This window comes from Hemiscyllium ocellatum, chromosome 17 (genome assembly GCF_020745735.1).
Source record: "Hemiscyllium ocellatum isolate sHemOce1 chromosome 17, sHemOce1.pat.X.cur, whole genome shotgun sequence".
NCBI classification, from domain to species: Eukaryota; Metazoa; Chordata; class Chondrichthyes; order Orectolobiformes; family Hemiscylliidae; genus Hemiscyllium; species Hemiscyllium ocellatum.
The window spans coordinates 31535135-31551479 of NC_083417.1; the positions used below are offsets into that span (position 1 = coordinate 31535135).

Genomic DNA, 16345 nt, shown 5'->3' on the forward strand with positions numbered 1-16345 from the left:
TGGGCGAAACAAAGGAAAATCGGTCCCCAGTGAAGATGCCAGGGTAGCGGGTAATATCCGAAAGCTGCACTTGATTCAATCCAGAGATTTACTGTCCTGTTTCTGTGTGTGTCTGTTGGTTTTGTCCTCTGATTTGAGCTGTGTGTGTTTAGGAGGCTGGGCTGGGCTGGCCCACAGCAGGGCGATCACATGGTACCGGCTGATTGACACCGGAGCTGCGGGCTTTGGGGCTGGGACTCGCTGTTATGGGAACCTGGAGAAACGTTGGCTAGCAGCAATGAGCAGGCGAAGGGGAAATGGCCAGGTCGGGCAGTGATGGAGAACCGCAGCAGCACGTCGCCGGCCACGATGCGCTGGAGCCACAGGTTTTGTCCCTGGACGAGGTGCTGAGAGCGTACGAGCAGCCCATCAATGAGGAGCAAGCCTGGGCTGTGTGTTACCAATGCTGCCGCTCTCTGCACCGAGACTGGCCCCAGGAGCAGGTGCGCACTGGCCGCGTCCGGGAGCTGGCAGCCATCCTGCTGCATCGGGATGGCACCGTCTCCCTGTGCGGGGAGGACCACAACAGGCCGCCGCTTCCAGGTACACTCCGCTCACTCTCCTCACTCTCCTGACTGACTGCAGCAGCTCAACCCATAGCACCGACTCACAACTTTCTCCTCTAGCCACTCCACTACTAGCCCTGCCGCACAATGGGAGAACCTAGCCATGATCGCCTGCCAGAAAAAAATCCCACGCGTTTTGTTCGCCAAAATGCTGGCCCTTACACAAGAGCTTGTGTTTTCGTCATTGGCCCGAACTGTAGTGGTACTGCAGGGCGAGAGGAAATGTACCCCCTGTTCCAAATTCTTCAGTCTTAATATATACTAGAAGGTCAAACTCAACCATTGCTCTAAATGCTATCCTTACTGCTGCAAGTAAATATGATCAACATACCTATTGTAAATTTCTAGCACTTTCATAAAAATTTAGCGTTAGGTTTGAGTGATTGTAATATGAAAGATTTCAGGACTAGACCTCTAGTGTATACATTCCATAGCTATTAGACATTGAGGCTTTATTTAAAACTCTCTTTAAGCTTTTTAAAAACTATCTCTTTTAAATTCCAGGTAGGGTATTGATAATTTTAAAAAAGTGAAATTTAAGCATTTGAACTCAAAATTGTCTAAATTTCAATGTGACTATTGGTTTGACATTTTAAGAGATGATCTGTGCTCAAGTAAGTTTTTATTCCGGTATAATCCAGACTAAACTTACTATAAAAGGTGTCTTGAATGGAATTGTGAAGCAATTGTCCAGGCATTGTTTTGTAATATTTTTGAAAGCCATCTTCTTGAATGGGTTGCAATTCTGTTCTGTTTAGTATTATTTTGGACTTCAGAATGTGAAAGTAAACTACAGTTAGGGATAGTCAGCATGATTTTGTGTGAGGAAAATCATGTCTCAAACTTTTAAGTTTTTGTTTGAGGTAACCAAAAACATTAAGGGCAGGGTGGTAGATGTTGTTTACTTGGACTTTGCCATGGTTTCTAAAGGTAGACTTATTAGTAAGGTTAGATCACATGGGATTCAGGGTGAGTTTGCCAATTGGATACAAAATTGGCTTTATGGGCGGAGACTGAGGGTGGTTTTTCACATTTGGGAGGCCTGTGACCAGCAGTGTTCCACAGGGATTGGTGCTGGTCCACTTTTGTTTGTCATTCAGATAAATGATTTGGGTGAGAATAGAGGAGGCATTGTTAGTAAGTTGGCAAATGGCACCAAAGTTGAATGGCATAATGGACACATGACTAAGGTTATCTAATGTTAGAGATCTTGGTTATCTGGGTCAAGGGGCTGAGGAGTAGCAGATGGAGTTTAATTTGGATAAATGTGAGTGTATTACCAAATGCAAAAAAACAAGGACAGTACTTGTACAATTAATGGTAAGGCTGTGGGTAGTGTGATAGAACAGGGAAACCTAGGGAGTTCAAGTATATAATTTTAATTTTGCATCACAGGTAGACAGGGTGGTTAAGGTGTTTGGTACGCTTGCCTTCATTGCTCACTCCTTTTGAGAACAGGAGTTGGAATGTCATGTTGAGAGTGCAAGGATTCCAATGAGGCCTCTTCTGCAATAGTGTGCAGTTCTGGTTGTCCTGTTTATAAGAAGGATATTATTAAACTGGAGAAGGTTTAGAAAATATTTCAGGATGTTGCTGGAAATGGAGTGTTTGAGATATAAAAATAGGTGGGGACTTTTTTCAATGGAGCTTAGAACGTTGGGGGATGACTTTTATTGAGGTTTAGAAAATGAGGGGCAGAGATGAGATGAATGACCAGGGTGTTACCCCTAGGGATGGGGTAATTCAAAAGTAGGGGGCATATTTTTAAGGAGAAGAGGATCGGATGGCCTACCTTTTTTAGTGGTTTGTGTGTGAAATGAATTGCCAGAGAAAGTGGTGGATGCAGGTACAGCTGCAATGTTTAAGACGTTTGGAAAGTTAATGGGAAAGATTTGGAGGGATATGGGCCAAGTTTAGTTGGGGAACATGGATGTCTTGGACTGTTTAGACTGAAGGATCTTTTTCCATGTTGTATGACTCTATAATTAGGCCATATTACTTAAATGGCTTTAGGCACATTTCAGTATTGTAATAAAATAATTCTGTGACAGCAGATGCAGCCTGCATTGTTCTTTGTTAATGAAGTGTGTGAACAATGATGCAAAATCAACACAATGCAGATATTGGCAATCTGAAATAAATGTGAAAGACCTACTAAGGTCAGGTGGCATTTGATGAAGAATCATTGACCTGAAGTGTTAACTATGTTTCTCTTCATCAATATTTTCTGATCTGTTGAATATTTCAGGCATTTTCTATTTTTATTTCCTGAACAGGGATTTGTTTTGAAGCCTTTGATTCAGGAAAACAATGATTTGAGAAGGAATGACACAGTTAATTTAGCCTGTAAAATTCTGTCCCATGTTTGTTCACATAGCCTGGCCTCTCAGCCAAAATGCACTTGCCCATTTTGGGAAAATTTACAGTCTCCAAAGTGCTGCTAGCCATAGATGTAGCAACTCATGGGTGTGATGTAAATAACTGGCACTTGACCACACCCATCTCACAAATAAATCCCGTTGACGTATAACAATTGGGTTGTATGCATCTTTTTTGCTGTGATTTGTGCATTACCTTGAAGTTGTGGGAGGAAAATTTAGTAAAATTACATCCTTGTAAAATGTTCAGACCAACACTAATTACATTGATTACAACTTTAAATCTGATTTTATTTTGATATCATGCAACACTTCTCCATACCCTGCCATCTGCTACATGGGGTTGTACTGTTACAAGTGGATTGTGTTCCACCCTGTCCCTGATAATTATTTCAAAGTAAGACACAGTTGTATTGCTGAATGTGTGGTGATGCAAGATCCATAACTCATTTACATTGAATATTAGTTGGGATTAAGTTAACCACAGTATATTCTAGTTGATGTCCTAGATTTTCCACTTTCAGCTCAATCATCTAAATGGGGAAGAAGTGTAAGTTCACATACATTGGAACAATATTTGGGTTTCCTCTTTTGCATAATTTATTATTATATTAACTTTGTATATCTTGCATAAACAAGATATACATAGAAATGATGTGAAATTATCAATATTGTGTTATGAAGATTTTTTTTAATAACACCCACGTGACAAGACCAATTCATCCTGAAAACTGCGAATGCTGGAGATCACAATAGGTCAGTCAGCATTCCTGGAGACCGAGCAAGGTAATGTTTTGAGTCTAAATGACCCTTCATCAGAGTTGACTCTTCAACTCTGATAAAGAGTCATCCAGACTTGAAACATTGGCTAGTTTTCTCTCCATTTGCTGCTGTCCAATCTGCTGTGATCCCCAGCATTTGTTTTCAGTACAGATTCCAGCATCTGCAATAATGTGCTTCTACATTTTTGTTTAAATTTATCCACTGTTCTTTAACCTACATCCTTTTTGTAAATGGATACTGCAAGTATTCAGCTTCTTGCTTCTGTTGTTTAAGTCAGAGATATCTAAGTCACTGTCCACAATTCTTCAAGATCATTTGGGGTATTGAAAATCACAAAATACCTTGTATGCCAACTGTTGCTGGTTGTTCATAGCTTTTGTGGGATGGTTGAATAGTAAATCCTGTGGCAATGTCAAATTATATTGGTGGGCACCCAATCTAGTTTATATTGGATGTAGAGTTTGTTATATTTTATATTTCACTAAAGTAAGATTTTAAATGCATGCTCAGAGCTTGTGCATTAAAGTATTTGTAATCAAAGAAGTAATTGTAAACCTAAATTAGCAGAAACTGTGAAGTCTGTTCATCAGACTTCAAGCTGTTTTGTCAACTTAAATGGAGTTTTTGTCAGGAACAGAAAATATGTCACAATAAGCTAAAATGTGATAATAGCAACAGTCAAAGGTTTATATTTACCAATCCAACTCATTGTAACGAGGTTCACATTTTGGTGGCTACTTTAATGAATAATTCACAAATATAAACCATTTATGAAATATTTATAATTTTACTGATTTTTGAAAAATGAACTTGTTTTGTGTAAGGTTTGATTTATGTTATTTGTAAACTAAACATTTAAGCTTTGACATCAGATTAATTGCTGAGATGAGGACATTTCGAGCAAGGACAACATGTAGTGCCCACCTGTTTGGCATGAGGAAGTAATAGTCAGCCTCCTCAAACCTCTGGTGGCAACACCAATGTTACAACACTAGGTAAAACCCCCCGCTAATTTAAACCTGACTCAAAAGATTCATCCCGTGCTGTGTTCTGTGAAAATTTGAGAGGCACAGAACTATCTCAAAAGACAGCATTTAAAATAAAACTTAACAACATTAATTTTTTAAGTTCAAAGAGAATAATTTACAACTCCATATTTTCATATTCATGGAATCCCTACAGTGTGGAAACAGGCCATTTGGCCCAACAAGTCCACACTGACCCTCCGAAGCATTACCCACCCATTCCTCAAGCATTCTACATCTACCTCTTACTAATGCACCTATCCTACACATCCCTGAACACTATGGGCAATTTAGCATGGCCAATCCATCTAAACCTATCTTTTACCAGCCTATAATACTGCTATGATTAAACCCCCCAATTTAAGATTTACAGAAAAATTCAAATTTCAAAACCAGCCAGCTGTTGAATGTTCTCTTGGTATCTTCCTCGGTAGATTTTGCTCTCCAGGTTGGTGTCTATCTTTTCTTTTTTTTTCCCCTTTTTTCCTTCCTTCGCAGACTCCTTCTCCAGACAGGTGCCTCTGAGTTCTGAACTAGCAGCCTACATCTGTTGGTCTTTTGGCAGTTCTCCTCCAACTGTTCAATTTTTTTTTCTTCTGTTTTTATACCCAAAGCATCGGTGTTAATAGCATCAAAGTACGAAATTCAAACTTGATTGGAGTTTTGGTATTTTGGGGCATAATTTAAACTGGCCGAATTTGAATTTTTTTTTTGTCTCTAGGCAACCCAGATAATCTAGCTGTTTGACCAAATGTTGTGTTGTTATCTTGTTCAGAACACTTGATGCTGTGTCAGGTAGTTCTGCTAGCTTTTAACTCTATATTTAAAGGTACAGTATCCCTTACACCTTCGTAATAACAATACGAATAAATATCTTCTGAGATATCTTCAGAGGAAATTTAAGGGTCAACTACATCTGAGAATGGACTCCAGTACAGCTACTGACTTCCTTTAAAGTATATTGGTAAACCAGTTGGATTTCCTAATTTAAAAATCATGGTCATGTCTTCTAATAATATAATTGTAAAAGAAAAAAATTTGAAGTTTATCTGAGTCTTCCCTTCTGTCCCCAGCATCCAAAGGGAATATTCTTTGTAAATAGGTGCCCTGCAACAGTTATTCCAAACGTCAGACCTCCATATTGATATCACAAGACTGCTGGATCTTTCTGCACACCAGCTCTCAAATGATTCAGGAGAAGTTCTATAATTCATCATTTGAACCAAAGAAAATTTAAACTTTAGATAACAGTAGCTTATGTGAGACATTGAATTACATTGTACTTGTAATCAGAACTAAAATGATAAAACAAACTTATTATGGTAATCATGAAATAAGATGGAGGAAAGAGAAAACTAGTTAATTTTGCTTCTAGAGAAGACCGCATTATTGTCATCCCTCAGCAAAGATAGCTTTTTATGAAGAACTGTATAAAACCATTTTACTGTATTAGTTGCTCTCTACTCATTGTGAAAACCCATTTTACAGGAGATCCTTCTTTCGACAAGATAGCATACTTGATTGACAAGCAGTTTGAACGGTCATTGTAATGTGAGCCTGCAACTTTGATTTTATTTCCAGAAAAACCTGCTTATTAAAATGCATTCTTATGAACAATGGATACAGAAAGAAAAATGGTGCGATGTTGAATAGTCATAAATATTGGTCCTGAACCATGAGAATTTTTTCACAAACTCTTGAGGTATAGATCATTTAAAATGTGTATTTAGTCAATGTGGCCGGATGATGCAGTTTCGAGAATGCAATTATTAAATCTTTGTCTCAAATCTTTCATGTGATTGTGATTGGCGTAAATGCTGGCTAGTATTTATCATTGATCAACATTAGGTTAATAGAATTAATAGATTATTCTGGAATAAACCCTTTTTAATCTACCTTATCTTCAGCTATTGCTGTATTTTTTAAAAATGGAATTGTGGAACATAATTTGTATTCTGCAATCAGAATGACTAGATAATAAGAAACCTAGTGAGAAGAAGTTAAAGTAAATCATATGCCATGGTCCTTCAATTATTGTGTTCATATTATAAAATGCTAAAACTTCAATGTTAATTCTAATTTGTCATATTAGAGTCAGTCTTCAACTTTGTGTTTATCAATTTTCATTCTGGAACGAGTACGAGGAGTTAGGAGAAATTCTAGGCCTGCTGAAACAGCTTTTAAAAATGGCCACCTGCACTTCCCATTTTTCAGTTTTGATAGTGTGGGCAACATTTGAGAGTCAGGTTAGAATTAATAGGATACTCTAGAATAAACCTTTGCATCTTTAACCCGGGAAGAACAGAGTAGGCTTCTGGGAATTCTAGCAGTGTCTTAGGATTTTAAGAGTCAGAAGTTTAAAATTTAAAGATGAAGACATCAGACATTTCTCCTGCTCTCATATCCTTCACCTGTCATGCACCATCCAAGCAATTAATATCCCTACACTACTTCCTTCTTGCCCCCTCTTAATCACTGGCCTATCGAACCATCCTACGTTTCCTCTCATACCCCCATGTCACCTTAAATCTAACTACTGATCCTGTAGCCACTCCATCCTTGAGCCACTCTACCCATCCCCTTGACTCCCTACTTTATCTATGCCCTCCTAATTAGGTGGTGGTTTTTGACCAATGTAATGGACTGAAGAACCGTTTCCTGTACAATGGATCTCTGAGACTGTGTGGCTCTAATCCCCTTGACTGTGTTTAGCCCCATTCAAAATGTGCCACATTCTCCCCTTCCGCCCCACAACAAACCCCAACATTTTGCATTCACTCTCCATCCCAATTCCCCTAGTATGCACCACAGATATACCTCAGTGGGATAACTAGTATTTATTGATGATGTCAATATTGGGGGGCGGGGAAAGCACACTCATTGATCCAAATAACAGACATGTTGAAATTCCTTCAACTAATCTCTTGCGTAAACATATATTTCAGTTAGGTGCTCAACTCCTTGGTTAAACACATATTTTACCTATGTGCTTAATTTCTATTTGCAAACAAATGTTCATGCTATAAAGCAGTTGCATTTGCTTGTCGAAACACCCATATATCGTCACCCCATAGTGAAAATGACAGTTTGGAAAGTAGCCATGCAGCATAATCCTAGAATGGCTTATGTTAACAGGATACCTGAAATCCTAAAACTGTTTGCTTTTGATTCCACACTTTTTTTTTTGTTTGACCAGAACCTTGACAGCCTTGGAAGTTCCTTTAACATTTTGGCCATCTCAATCATTGACAAGTGTTGGAAGAAGTCATTGAGAGTGCAATAAAGCACCACTTTCTCAGCAATAACTTGCTCACTGATGCTGAGTATTCACTAGGACCATTCCATTCCTGAGATCATCACAGCTTTGTCCAAACATGCACAGAAGATCTAGGTTGGCATGGTGACTCTGGTTAGCACTGTTGCCTCAGTGCCAGGGACCCGGGTTCGATTCCAACCTCCAGCGACTGTCTGTCTGTGTGGAGTTTGCACTTGCTCCTTATGTCTGCGTGGGTTTCCTCCCACAAACCAAAGATGTACAAGTTAGGTGAATTGGCTGTGCTAAATTGGCCATAGTGTTCAGGGATGATTAGATTCCCTACAGTGTGCAAAACAGGTCCTTTGGCCCAACCAGTCCACACTGACCTCTGAAGAGTAAACTACCCAGACCCATTTCCCTCTGACTAATGCACTTAATACTGTGTAGGTTAGATGCAATAAGCCAAGATAGGGTAGCGGAATGGGTCTGGGTGGGTTACTCTTAGGGTTCGTGTGGACTTGTTGAGACAAAGGGCCTGTTTCCACACTGTAGGGATTCTTAAAAATCTGAACTCTAGCTGTGAGGTGACAGTGACTACCTCTGACATCAAGGCAGCAGTTGTCTGAGTTTGGCTTTGAGAAGCCCCAGCAAAATTAGGTTCATATTCTCCAGTAGTTGGAATCTTTTCTTGCACAATGAAAGACGGTCGTGATTGTTGGAGCTCAGTCATTTTAACAGCAGGTCATCATAGCATATGTTCTTCAAGCTGTTCCTCCACCTTCAGCTGCTTTATCAATTACCTTTCCTCCATCAAAAGGTCGTTGCTTGGCACTGGTGTTGGGTGAGTGTTACCACTCATCAGAGTGGGGATGTTTGAGAATGATTGCATAAAGTTTATCACATTTCAAGAAACCTCTGATACTGAAACAGTCCAGGCTCAACTGCAGCAAGATTTGGTCAATGTCCAAATTTGAGCTGATGGGTGATGAGTAATTCAGCCTACACCAGAACCAAACAACGACCATCTTCAAAAAGAGATAATCTAGATTTGATTCCTTGACATTCAGTGGCATTATTATCACTTAATCACACACAATCAACATACTGGGAGCACCATTGATCAGTGACTCGAACTGGACTCACCATAAATACTAAGAATCCTGCAGCAAGTAACTCAGCTCTTGATATGCCAAAGTCTGTCTGCAACTCCTTGCCAACAACACTTAAGATGCTTGACACCACCGAGGTCAAAACATCCCACTATTTTTGTACGACATTCCAAACATTTACACCCTCCAGCACTGATTCTCAATAGCAGCAGTGTACCATCTCCAAAATGAACAGCACTTCCTCAACCCAAATCACTATCCTCTACAAGATCGAGGAGAGCAGATATATGCGAATGCCACCTGCAAGCTAGACACTATTCTCATGGAAGTATATCACTATTCCTTCGGTCAAATTCCTGGAACTCCCTTCCTACCATCAGTTTTGAGTCCATCTAGACCCCAAGGACTGCAGTGGTTCAGGAAGACAGTTTACTATGATCTTTTCAAAGGCAACTTGGGATGGGAAATTAATGCTGGCCTAGCAAGTGATGCCTACATCTCATGAATGAAATTTTTAAAAAAAAATCAAAACTATGGTTCTAAGACCAGCTCAATAATTGAAAATGTGTTGCTGGAAAAGCGCAGCAGGTCAGGCAGCATCCAAGGAGTGGGAGAATCGACGTTTTGGGCATGAGCCCTTCTTCAGGAGCCCTGAAGAAGGGCTCATGCCCAAAACGTCGATTCTCCCACTCCTTGGATGCTGCCTGACCTGCTGCGCTTTTCCAGCAACACATTTTCAGCTCTGATCGCCAGCATCTGCAGACCTCCCTTTCTCCCAGCTCAGTAGTTACCAATTAATTTTGAGTGACATACCTGTCTCCTCAGTGTCTGTCCACCATCCACAGATCAGGAATGGGATAGAATACAATCCACTTGCTTGGAGCTTGGCTGCAACTTCAACTACATTTAAGAAGCTTGACACCTACCAGGCCAAAACAGCCCATTTGGTTTCATAACCCATCCACTACCTTCAAAATTCTCTCCCTCTACTACTGATACAGTGGTAGCAGTATGTACCATTTCCATAACATACTGCAGTTCTTCACCAAAACTGTTCTGAAAATGACTTTCAAATCCATGACCTCTACCACCTTGAAGGATAAGGGTGTCCTGCTTCAAAACAGCTCCACCTGCAAGTTCTGCTCTAAACCTCACCATCATGAATCAGTCTATATCATTATTGATTGATTTGACTATTGTCAAAATCTTGGAACTTCTGCCCTACCTTACAACCAGGAACTCCAGCTATGCAAGAACACAACTCCCCACCATGTTTAGGGATGGACCGTAATGCTGACCCAGCCATTGATGCCCAAAAAGTGATGAAACAGATGCAAATGGGGAAAATACGATGAGGGGGCGATGACCACCAAACAGAAGTACGCGGTTAACAATGTCTACAGCAAAAGATATCTGAATATTGAGAGAGAATTACAATGGCAAATGAGAGTTCAGGAAATGGAATGTGACAAAGTTACTGCAAATAACCTGGAGAACAGAAAAATGCTGGGTTTGGGGATGTCACCTGGGATTACGTGTGATTTCTGACATTTTCGCGAAGGTGGAGATGTTCCTTGTCATGGCAAAAATCCGGACTAATATCTGTTCATTTTAATTGACTTTTATTTATATTTCACCTAGAGAACCGTGAAACATTCCACTTGGATTATGCTTTTGAAGCAGCAATTCATTTTGAGAACATACCAAGTGTAATCTTGCGAGCGCAAGTAAAAGGAAAGCAAATATATTTCAGTATTGAAGCCCTGGCTGAATCAGTCATTCACTCCTAATCATTGTCAGTGAGCGCTTGTACATCTTGTGCTTCTAATGCTAATTTTCAACAGACTTGTAACCATATACTTGTTACATTTTATATTTAACAGTGATCCTAAATTAACAGTTGGATATTTGGATCTTCAACTTATTTTGGATGATTATTAACTAAAACACACCTCAGATGTTCCTGCTTGAGCAGACAAATATTTTCGGCAGGGAATTCTTATAACCATGAAGATATTTCAGGAGCGGGAAAGCAATGGGCTAGGGAGAATATGATTATCAATCTTTTGAAAAGATTATGTATCTTTTAAATGAATCACTTGTCTGCTTAACCAAAGTTTTAGATCTTGCAAAAGTAGTACTATAATTGAAAAAAGATTAATAAAATCATGAAAGTATCAATTCATTTGACTTGTCATGGTTCAATTTATCCCCAAGAATTGTCACTCTTGATAACCTATTTATTTTCTAATTTTAGGTTCAAAGGCAAACATCTCTCCTCGACTATGCACAGAAGGAGAGGTATGTATCTTTAAAATACTCCAAATGATTCATATTGTGCTTTGTTCATTTCATTAATTTTCAGTTTAATAGATCAATCACTTAGAACAGTGGTTTTCAAAATCTGAGTGTCCTCCAGGTGATTCACAAGCTGGTCTGAAATACAATTTATTGAAGCTGATAATCAATTAGGAAGAAAGTTTTTTGACACATGTATACAGGTAGTTCTGGGATAACGGACATTTTGGCTATAGCATCGCTGAAGAATTAGGGAACGATATTTTGGAGAATGTTTCCCTCCATTAGTGATAACGCAGTCCCAGCAGGGGTTGGTTTGTGTGCTCTGATGTATGTGCTGAAATCTCCATGCCGTTCTGCGCATGTACAATATCGGTGCCGGGCTTCATGCCATTCTGCACTGCTGACAGAGCAGCTTTCTTTTGAGAGTTACTGTACAGAGAGGAGCATTCTTGCGTTTTTTTAAATGCACTGTTAAATTTACTTTTATTAATACGTATGATTTCAATCTTCTTTCAGGCTGTGCTATCCTTTGCGTTAGACTTTTTTGGGTGATTTTTGAGCGATCATGAGTTTTTTTTTGCTGATCTGCCACTAAGCTCATAGGCCACAGCATTTTCATTAAACGAGGTTTCGCTGGAATGCAACTACAGTATTCTAGGAGAACTATGTGTACTGTCAACTATTCTGGACACAGCTTTGAAGCAATTGCTGCCATTTCCAACAACCTGCAACTGTGCATTTCAATTTTCAGTAATGAAAACAAAGACAACCTGGATGAATATGAATTCTAGCATGAGAATGATACTCTCCAGCTTGGAATCAAACTTGTCTCATCAAAAGAAACACACTTGTTTTCTTTAATATTGATGAATTTTGTAATGGCAAGTGATAGCATATAGGGGAAGACCAGTAAGTGGTGCACAGGGTATTTTCCAATAAACTTTAGTCTTTTGAACTATTTGTGTGAGAAATCTTAATTCAGAATGGATTGCAATTGAAATCGAACAATATAGTTTGATTGCTGCATGACTGAGAAAATTTAAGACACATTTATCTAATAAATGTCTTTTAAGGTCATTAGGACCTTTTCAGGGAAATCTCACTTGAGTTTTTTTTGTTTTTGCTGTTTGCTTTACTACTTTTTTACTCACCCAAACGCAGTGACTTCATGAACTTAGTTCCAAGGGATACTAAGCAGCTTCTCATGAAAAGGGCAAATATTCACGTCTGAGCCTGAAAAGTAAATTTTTGATATGGTCATTTATTTATGGTGATGAAGATGTCCTGATATCCAGGATAAGGGATTGAAGAATTAATTGTGACATCTCTGTTATCCAATTTGGCTGAGGTCACCATATCAAAACCTGACACCTACATGTCTTTGTGGATCAGATCAGCATGAATTTCTGTCTATTGATATGTCAGTTCACTTACTGTAAGCCTCGTTTCAATGGTAATGCTTTTGCTTCTGAGTTAGGGAGAAATATATTTAAGGCAGGATTTTGCACTTGCCATCTTGAGAGGGAACCCTTCACTGTCAGAGATACTAAACAGAAAATTCACTTGACTTTTTGAGTATAAGATCCTATTCAAGGAAAAACAGTTCTGCTCTCCTGGGGTAATGTTCGTTCACAATCAAACTGATCAAGGACACATCTCCTGGTCATTCATCCTGTTGCTGTTTGTGTTACTTGGCAGTGTAAATATTGACTGCCAGGTTTACCAACATTCCAAAGACGCATTTCATTGGCTGTGAAGTGTTTAGCAATGTCTGATAAATCAGCGTATAAATCATTCGCAGTTTAAATAGTTAAGAACTGAAATAATCTTGCCAGACTGGTATTGCATTACTAGCTCTCAGTTTCTGTGGTTCAGATCATTTGCATAAATTTTCACCATTCCAAGGGAACTGTGGGATAAGGAAATAATTCTGAACAGTCTCTAGAAAGATCTTAGAGATCACTTGCAAATTCTGCAAGCCTGAAAGGCCATAGGCTCAGAAGTGAAAAACAAACATGAAGCATGCAAAATCTGAAAGTGTAGCTGTGAATGTACAAATAATTGCAGCCCAAAATATTCCCTCCTGTTGAAGAGGGGGGTTTGATACTACTTGAGTTGGTTGAGAAGATAATGGTTCTGTTTTCTTCTTTATAACTCCATTGACTTCTTTGTCTAAGTATGAAACTCATTGTTACAAAGATCAATGTAGCATTAAATTTCTTCAAGAGTATATAAAATTGATAAACAAATGAGTGAAATAGCAGGTTAACAATTAATAATAGCTAAAACTCCGGACTGTTATTGAGTATTGTTGAGAATAAAAAAAAAGGTGGAAAGGCAGGTTGTGAGACGGATACAAACAGTTTAGAGAGATTTAAGTGGGCAAAACGTTGACAAATGGAGTTTGATGTGGGAAAATGCAAAATTCATACTGGAAGGGAGAACAAAAAACTATTATTTAACTGGAGAAAAGGCAGAAAACTGCAACACAAAGGAAGTTGGGGCTACTTATTTGCAAAACACAGAAAGCTAGCACATAGGTGCAGCAGGTAATCAGGAAGGCTAGTGGAATGTTGGCCCTTATTTCAGGAGAGTTGGAGTGTAAGGGTAGGGAAGTCTTACTGCTACTGTATAATCTGCTGTTGAGACTACATCTGGAGTACTGTGAACAGCTTTGACCCCTTTATTTAAGGAAAGATATCATTTCAGTGGAGGCAATTCAAAGACTATTTCCAAGGGTGAATCCTGGAATGGAGGAATTGTCTTACGAGCAAAGGCTAAACAATTTGGAACTCTGCTCCCATGGAGTTTAGAAGAAATGAGACGTGATCTCATTGAAACAGACAGGATTCTTCAGGGGCTTTACAAGGTAAATGTTGAGAGGATGTTTCTCCTCATGGGGTGGATGTGTGTCTTTGGGACTCCTTTCCACAGAGAGTTGGGGGGGGTAGTCCTTGTACATATTCAAGGCTGAGATGAATAACTTCTTAATCAGTAGGGGTATCAAGGGCTACAGGTAAAGAGCAGGAAAGTGGACGTGAGGGGTGTCAGATTGAACACTGTTATTGAATGGCAGGTTCAAGGGACCTTCACCTGTTCCTATTTCTTAAGGTCTTGATAGTTACTAATTAGTACAGAGGCTTAAAAAGAGATCAGTTATGGATAGTAAGCAGACAGCTTAAGAAGATTTGTTGGCAAAGTTCCTGTTTTGCTTTCTAATTTAACATTAAAATTAATGCTATGAACTGTGCCAAACTGTTGGATTCAGAGTGTTGGACAGGCCAAAGGTTTAATGTTGCATTACCCTGAAAAATGTAATTCTGGGATTTAATGCTACACAATCCCATTTTTGCATTGACCAGAGCAAATAAAGTTCCCATTCAGATAATAATTTGGAGATGCCAGTGTTGGACTGGGGTGTACAAAGTTTTTAAAAATCTCACCATACCAAGTTAAAATCCAACCGGTTTAATTGGAAGCACTAGCTTTCGGAGCGCCGCTCCTTCATCAGGTGGTTGTGGAGGACACCATTGTAAGGCACAGAATTTATAACAAAAATTTTCAGTGTGCTGTAACTGAAATTATACACTGAAAAATACCTTGATTGTCTGTTGAGACTTTCATCTGTTCGAATGTTTTTTAAAACGTTGTATTGTCAGTTTAGCTGTAACAATTGGTGTTAGCTAGACAATATGCGAGATAACTCTGATTCTAATCTTAAAAAGTGAGATAACAATCTAAACATCATGGCATAGACCATTCTGATAAGGTATTCTAGTAATGTCTGAAATAAACTCAGTGTGTCATTTCAATTCCCACCACTTATTTCAATGTTGTAAATACTCTGCGTGTAATCTTTCGATAAGATGCCAAGTTAACTGTCAGTTTATTGTGTGCTAAAAGCATTTTTATATAGGGGTGAAATATAATTCAAGGTTATTCTGAAGTAACAATTTGTCTCCACGTAGCCATTGGATTACATTTCAGTAATATAGGAATGCCTGCAATCCAAGCAGTTATCCAATCATGATTGCAAGGTAATGGTTGAGTGTTTTTTTTCATGATAATTGACTAAGTGCTCTTGTACTGTAACTTGCTATTACAAACTGGAATGACATTGCAGCAGAAAGGAATGCTGTGACCTTTGCCCATTGGCACATTGATTTGATTTTTTATTGTTTGCTGAAGCATTTGCTGCTTCAAAACATTCCACCTCATTCTGTTAAGTTCTACAGTATAGAGTTATTAGATAAAATGTCAGAACTTAAAATGCAGTTTTTCATGGCAAACCACTCTTTGAACTTGCACAAAAGCATTTATTAAATTGAATGCATTATTTTTCTGGATAGAAAACACTGTTTTTGCTTTGATTGTGCAGATAGTGTCAACACTATTCATTACCACATAGACAGTGTAATAAATTATAAAGTTTCCCTCCCTTCAGTCAACATCCTGTGTGTGAATGTATAATGCGGATTAAATTGTTTGTTTGCCCCTGATATATTAAGCTGCTCAGCTGACTGGGATTTCTTTCCCCTCAGAAGGTTATTCACAAAATTTATAGAAGAGCCTTGCATGACCGAAACATTTTTGATTTTACACGCAGTGCAAAACAACTCTTTTTTTTCTAACACTATCTGTTACTGAGTGTTTTACATTTAATATCTATATTAATTATTTCATGTCAATTCCTCCCCTCTGTGGTTTAAGGACTTTTCTCTACTGCATCTTTGTGATAGCTGCCCAGGCTTTAGTGCAACCCTCAACATGTGGCCTGGCCAATAGGATTTGCCAGTCTGCAATACACTACACTGTCGTGCATGGCTGTTTTCACTGGAAGATGAATGGGTTTCATGCAGACTGCAGCATATTTTTCACTGAGTTGATG

The 16345-nt window shown here is 38.8% G+C and overlaps 1 protein-coding gene across 1 annotated transcript in view; it reads left to right on the forward strand.

Annotated features, from left to right (window-relative positions):
- The first annotated feature begins 238 nt into the window (after nucleotides 1–238).
- Nucleotides 239–16345, forward strand: part of spire2 (spire-type actin nucleation factor 2) — a 76229-nt gene continuing 60122 nt past the window's right edge. Inside the window, exons 1-2 of the mRNA XM_060838052.1 lie at nucleotides 239–582; nucleotides 11414–11457. Of these exons, the coding sequence (XP_060694035.1) occupies nucleotides 297–582; nucleotides 11414–11457 (330 nt within the window). The 5' untranslated portion in view covers nucleotides 239–296. The remainder of the gene's footprint in view (nucleotides 583–11413; nucleotides 11458–16345) is intronic.